The sequence below is a fragment of the Quercus suber genome, unplaced genomic scaffold, assembly GCF_002906115.3.
Source record: "Quercus suber isolate HL8 unplaced genomic scaffold, Cork oak 2.0 scaffold_619, whole genome shotgun sequence".
Taxonomy (NCBI): Eukaryota; Viridiplantae; Streptophyta; class Magnoliopsida; order Fagales; family Fagaceae; genus Quercus; species Quercus suber.
Window position 1 is genome coordinate 431,974 of NW_027070062.1, and position 6,340 is coordinate 438,313.

The window sequence follows — 6,340 nt, forward strand, 5'->3', positions numbered from 1 at the left end:
AGTGGACGGATCATCCCAACGGGATGAAAATCCAAAGTTCACAAGCTGGACGGATATAACCTAAGTTCAAAAAGTGGACGGATCACCCCAACGGGATGAAAACCCATAGTCCGCAAGCTGGACGGATATAGTCTAAGTCCACAAGCTGGACGGATATAAATTAAGTCCTGAGGAGGACGGACCATATTTAATCCAAAAGATGGACGAATCCCACCAAGATGATATATATCAAGTCTCTTAATGAACGGATCAAATTTAGTCCACAAAAATGGACGGATGAAATTCTAATGTTTAAAATTAATAGACGGACAAAACAGTCCGTAACATGGACGAACCCATCCCCATAGTGAACGGATTAGAATTGGTCAACAAGTGGACGGATAATCACTAGTGGGTAGAAAGTGTTAAGTAGACGGACCCTCCTACAGTAGGGTAATCTGCCAAAGTCCACAACATAAACAGCTAGATGTGTATAAACAAGATGAACAGATACAAAACTACAAGAGGCAAACAAAATAACAGACGGATCAAATAACATAATATAAAAAACCAATTATTAAGTAGCTACATAACATCCATGACGGATGAAAAATTGTTCTTAAGATATCTTTACAAGCAAAAACTAGATAAACAGTAAAATTATTTCAACTATTGGCTGGGGCATCTGTTCCTTCCTGACGGACCTCCTCGTCGTTTCTGTCATTCTCGACTGCCCTGTATGCTTGATCCCCGTCGACATGAGCCTTGTCACCAAAAAGCTGGTCAGTGTCGTCGGATCTGGCGAGCTAAACGGAGGTTTGCTCCGGAACACTTATGTTGACAGAGGATAGGTCAAGGTCTGGATATAAGCTCTTCACCTGACGAAAGGCATCGTCAAAGCCGTCATTGAAGGAAGACCCCGGCTCCAGCAGAAGGTCGTTGGAGTCACGATACTCACGAACGGCATCTACCTTTGCCTGACAGATTTCCTTCTCCTTGTCCTCCAAAACCTTGGACAGCTCCTTCGTCTTCTTAAAGTACTCGTCCCTCACCCCCTCAGCCATTTTCAACTTCTTCTCCTGGACGGCCTTCCACGCCCTCAGCTGAGTTAACTCATCATCCGTCGCCTTAGCCTTCTCCCTCAGACGGTCCAACGTGGTCTCATGACTAAGGCACCGTCCCATAAGCCCCTTCATCATCAGCATGGCCTGAAAGTGAAAAAGAGTTAGCCAATTATTATGGTCAAAAAGCAAAAGTGTAGCAGACGGATCAATTACCTGTGCTATATTGAATAGGCCCGTCTCCCCCATAGCCTCCATGGAATGGTTGCCTAGATCTTCATAATCGTCAGGAGAGATGACGAACGAGAGCTTCTCTAAAGCGTACTTAGGGTCCTCTCGTAGGAGGACGGGCGCCTTCTCCTTTTGAGTGGACGGGCCCGTCATAAGGCCTTTCCTTGCCCCATGCTTCAGAGGAGTGGTGGTTTTGGCGTCAGCCATAAGACCCAGGATGGGCTCCAGTGGAACCTTGGGTTTCTTTGGTAGACGGTCTCCTCTGGACGGCACCTTCCTTTTCTGGGGAAGGCTGGAACCCGTTCCCATAGGGTTCGCCCCAACGGACTCTTTCTTCTTGGCAGCGTTAACTCTGATCAAGGCTCTTCTCTTGGCATCATCCATTTCTGCCAAAGTAGACGGAGCAAATTACAAAAAGAAAGTAATAGACGGACGAAATTGTTTGAATTAAGGGAGAAGCATACGTTGACGAATTCTCTTGTCGTATTTTCGGGCTGCAGGAGAAGGTTCAGGTCCGTCACAGTACCAATGAATAGTGTCGAGGGTGATGAGCTTTGCCCAGGTCTTTTCCTCCAACGATGTCTTTTTAAAAATCTTTTCCAAAAAGCTAAATTCTTCAAGTTCTATTTGTGGGCGCTGACGGACTGAAAAAAAGAGAGAAAGTAGACGAACGTTAAATTTTTATGAAAACTAAATAAGTGAAATAAAAATAAATTGCTTTCATATGACGGGTATACCAGACTCAGCTAAAATGCCCCACGTTGTATCCACTGGCATGTGATCCGTCTCCCCTGGACGACACATCCAACCGTCTCCTTCTATGAAGAAGTAGCGGCTCTTCCAGTCTCTATTCGAATCTGGAGTTTCAAAAATAACCTTCAAGACGGAGCTCCGGGGGATGAAGCTATACATTCCCCTTGACTTATCTATCTCGTCTAGACGGTAGCAGTGAAGGAATTCCCTCACCGTCAGCCTACGTCTACCGCCTGACATGGCTTCGTACAGTACCTCCATTGCAATGAAGACTCTCCAGGCGTTTGGGGATATTTGGCTGACGGACAATCCCAAATACCGCAGGAGTTCGCGATGGAGAGAACTCAATGGGAATCTAAGGCCAGCCTTGAGCACCTGCTCATATATTCCAACACCGTCCACCCCCTTGTAATAGCATTTCTCTGACTTAAAGGGCAGACGGATGGGAATATGGTCAGGGATTTGGTAGTTCTCTCTAATGGTGTTGAAATGTGGCTCCTTGATGGTTGAAGTAAAAGCGTTCACCGTCCACTCCGATAACATGACGAACTCCCTAAGTCCGTCTGCTCCCACGACGGATCTAATTTCCTCTACTTGTTCTTCAACTATCTCTACCATCTCCATATCCTCATTTGTTGAGTAAGGGGAGGATGCAGACGGACTCCTATCCTCGCTCAGATCCTCTTGGTCTTTTTGACCTGACGGATACACCTCTTCATAACCCGCTCCGTCACGAACGACAGACTGGTTACTTGACGCACTAGACATTTCCTACAGGTAACGACAAAACCTAAGGCTATGACGGATGTTGGGAAATATGACGGGAAAAGAAAGGGATTTGTTTTTCATAGAAAAGTTAAAACAAGGAATAAAATACCAGACGGGTAGGAATGGCTTACCAGTAAAAGCAGACGAATGAAAGTGCCGCTGACGGTTGCAGTAAGTGGACAGGCTGCTCTCTGACAAGTTCGACGGTCTCTCTCTGACAAGGAAATTCTTCGTGAAAATGGAAAAATGAGAGGGGAAGGAAGCAATATTTATAGGAGAAGTGCACGTAAGACGAAGCGACGCTTCAATCATATACAATCGCCAGTAGGAGTACGACATGTGTCACACATTAATGCTTTCCAGGTCGTCTGTGACACTAAAACCTGACGGAGTATCTTGGACCCGTCAGCATTAAGACAACTTGGAACCGATGACCCAGACATCTCAACCGTCACCATCGTTAAGGATTACCGTCACCCCATGTTTCCTTCCACTAAAGTATAACGGACCCATGTGGTGAAGGGGGCAACTGAAGAGGTTGGGTTTCGGCTTGAGATGGGCCTGAGGGTTACCTGCTATGGTCCGTTAGAGGACGGGCCCATAGGTCCGAGGCCCATGAGGAAGGTAGAAAAGCCCTTGGTGTACTTGCAATACACCTCATAGAGTCCTACAAGGAAAAGATTTTGAATCCACGCTCATGAGGATTCTGTTTGCCACGTACATTAATAAAGGATCTTCTCCATAAGGAAGGAGACTTGTCCATCACGTTTGGGTGTTCCTTAGGAGAATTTCTACAAGGAAAGACTTCGATTCCAAGAAGGAGAGGTCAACTTTCGACTACTATAAAAGCGCCAATACTCTCATAACTCAACGTACGTGTAATTTACCCTCTCTAGTACTCTAGAGTTGTGAGAAGACAACTGACTTAACCTTCAGAGAGTATTTGGCCGACACCACACCGGCGCTCTTTGTGAGGATTTCTTCTTTGTGTTGTGCAGGTTTACTTTCGAGCGCATAGGTATTGTGCGGCTCACTGGTGAAATTCTCGGCCTCATCAATTCCCAATAATTCAACACCCACCTTTTTCACCCCTTTTTGATAAGATATCGTTAATGATTCGAGGAAACACAGCTTCCCCAGAGGAGGCAATTGCTCTAACTTATCCCAATGCTTAAGCTGAAGCTTTTTCAAAATGGTCAAAGACATCACCCAATTAGTATACACAGTACTCTCCAACTCTGGATGTGGCTCCAACGCATTAAGAACTAATTCATCATTCTCTCCTCTTCTATTCTCAGCTTCCCCACCAAACCATAATCTCAACTCACGGATGTGTATCTTCTTTTTTAGTTGTGCATTCTCAGCCTCTTGTACATCTGTTACGTTTTCCAGGCCTTTTATCTCAAAAGACCCTTTAAGGTGGACTAGATTCTTCAACTCTCCAAGTTTACATTCCCCAATATTGTTTATACCACCTATTATGAATTTCTTTAATGCTCTAAGAGAACTCAATCTCCGAATCCCTTTGAAAAGGGTTCGGTAAATGCATGACAACCATCAATAAGAAGATGTCTCAATTTAATTAGTTTACCCATTCCTTGAGGTAATTTCTTAATTTTACGACAATTACTAATATCCAAAGTTTGTAAATTACATAAATTACACATTGTTTCAGGTAATTTTGTAATATCAGAACAACCTGATAAATTGAGAAATCTTAAATGTTTTAATTTTTCCACTTCATTTGGAAGTTTTTCTCAAAGGCACTATATTCCAAATTCATTGACCGGAGGCATGTCAAATGTTGGAATAAATCAAGTGGAAAGACAATGCTTGAATCTCTAAAAAAAAGAGTTCGTAGATTTTTTGCATTATAAATAGATACTGGAAATTGTGTTTCCTTCTTTAATTCTAATGTCAAATGGCGAGCACTTTTTAATTCTATCCCCAATACTTTGTCAACATCAATTGTGAAGCATTCATTTGTTGTCATTGATAGGGCAAAGTCATGCACTATATCATGCATTTTACATCTTATTATCTTATCATCATCATTGTCGTCTTTCTCAAAATCTTGGAAGAAGGAGTGCATAGCTAATTTTTCAAAGTACCTTTCTCCCATATCCTCCATATTAGATTTCGAGCCAGAATATCCTTGTGCCATCCATTGGTAGACCAACTCATTTCTAGAAAAAAGATAATCCTTTGGAAAGTTAGCACAATACAAGAAGCATTGTTTTATTGTTGACGGCAATTCATTATAACTATATAATAATGGTCCTAAAACACCATTTTGAACATCTTCTAATTCCCATAAATTACTGTCCAAAATATTCTTCCATTTTTGCCTACTTCTTTGGCCGCCCATGACACTCCCTAGAATCTTTGCAGCGAGTGGCAAGCCTTTACACTTATTTGCTAGTTCTCGACCAAGTTTTCCTAGTTGCTCATCGTCTTTGTCAAAAGACGCCACTAGACTGCATATCAACCAGCTGTCTTCGTCAGATAATACATCTAAATTGATGGTATATGCACTATTTACCATCTTTGCAACTCCCTCCTTACATGTGGTGATCAAAATTCTACTACCTTGAGCGCCACATTTGAGTGCAAGTTCGAATGGCTCCCAATCATTGGGTTTTTCAGACCACACGTCATCTAAAACAAGAAAAAACTTCTTTCCCCTTATCAAATCACAAATTCTATTTACTAGATTTTGCAATTCAGTATTGTCAGGGGGTTGATCTACAATAGATTCAATGATTGCTTTGGCAACCCTAATTTGATCAAAAGGATTAGAAACACATACCCATATTAGTGTTTCAAAATGGGCCTGCACATCAACATTATTGTAGGCTAGTTGGGCAAGAGTTGTTTTTCCCATACCTCCCATGCCTATTAAAGAGATGACATGGGGGCTCTTTTCTTCTTGGCTACCCTTGCCCAAGAGGTTGCTCACTAGCTCATTCCTTTCCTTATCACGACCACATATTTTAGACACATCAATAAGGGAGGTAGTTTTTGGTCGAGCAACTGCTTCAGTATCCCTATTCAAGTAAATCCTAAACCCGAACCTGTCACTCTCTTTGTGAAGCTCATCTAAGTTTTCACTCAATTCTTTTATTTTGTGAGCAATACCGTGACGCAAACCAAGTTTTTTAAATTGACGAAAACAACACGAAGAGGAAGGGATGAAAGAGCATACCTTCTTTAGAATAGGGGAGCTTTCAGATTTTTCTTGTTTCTCAATTTCTGATTTGATCATTGCAGTGTTCCACTCGTCCAGCACATCATCCATCTCGTAGGATACATCTTTAAGCCTTTTTAACCAAAGCTTCACAGCTTCCTCCTTCAGCTGTCTTTTCTCAGCATCATCAAGCACCGCCTGGATGGTTCGGAGATTGCCTTCAAGCTTTCGAACTTCTTCATCAACACCAATGACCAACCTTATCTCTTGTTCAGCCTCCTGAAAAGTGATTGAAGCAAACTGCTCCAAGAGAGAAGAAACTATAGATTCAGCCATACTTGGAAATGGAAGTTTGATAGAT

At 42.5% G+C, this 6,340-nt stretch overlaps 1 protein-coding gene across 2 annotated transcripts; it reads right to left on the reverse strand.

Moving 5' to 3' along the window:
* Nucleotides 1–516: 516 nt before the first annotated feature.
* Nucleotides 517–6,334, reverse strand: LOC112038720 (disease resistance protein RGA2-like). Of its 2 annotated transcripts, XM_065765304.1 has the most exons (4): nt 5,998–6,334; nt 1,736–1,915; nt 1,257–1,657; nt 517–1,187 (listed from the first exon to the last, which is right to left on the reverse strand). In XM_065765304.1, exons 3-4 carry the CDS (start codon nt 1,653–1,655, stop codon nt 786–788), a joined length of 801 nt encoding a protein of 266 aa, XP_065621376.1. In that variant the 5' UTR covers nt 1,656–1,657; nt 1,736–1,915; nt 5,998–6,334; the 3' UTR covers nt 517–785. The 2 variants fall into 2 exon arrangements, with proteins under 2 accessions (XP_065621376.1, XP_023927334.1); XM_024071566.2 differs by lacking the exons at nt 1,257–1,657; nt 1,736–1,915.
* Nucleotides 6,335–6,340: the final 6 nt, after the last annotated feature.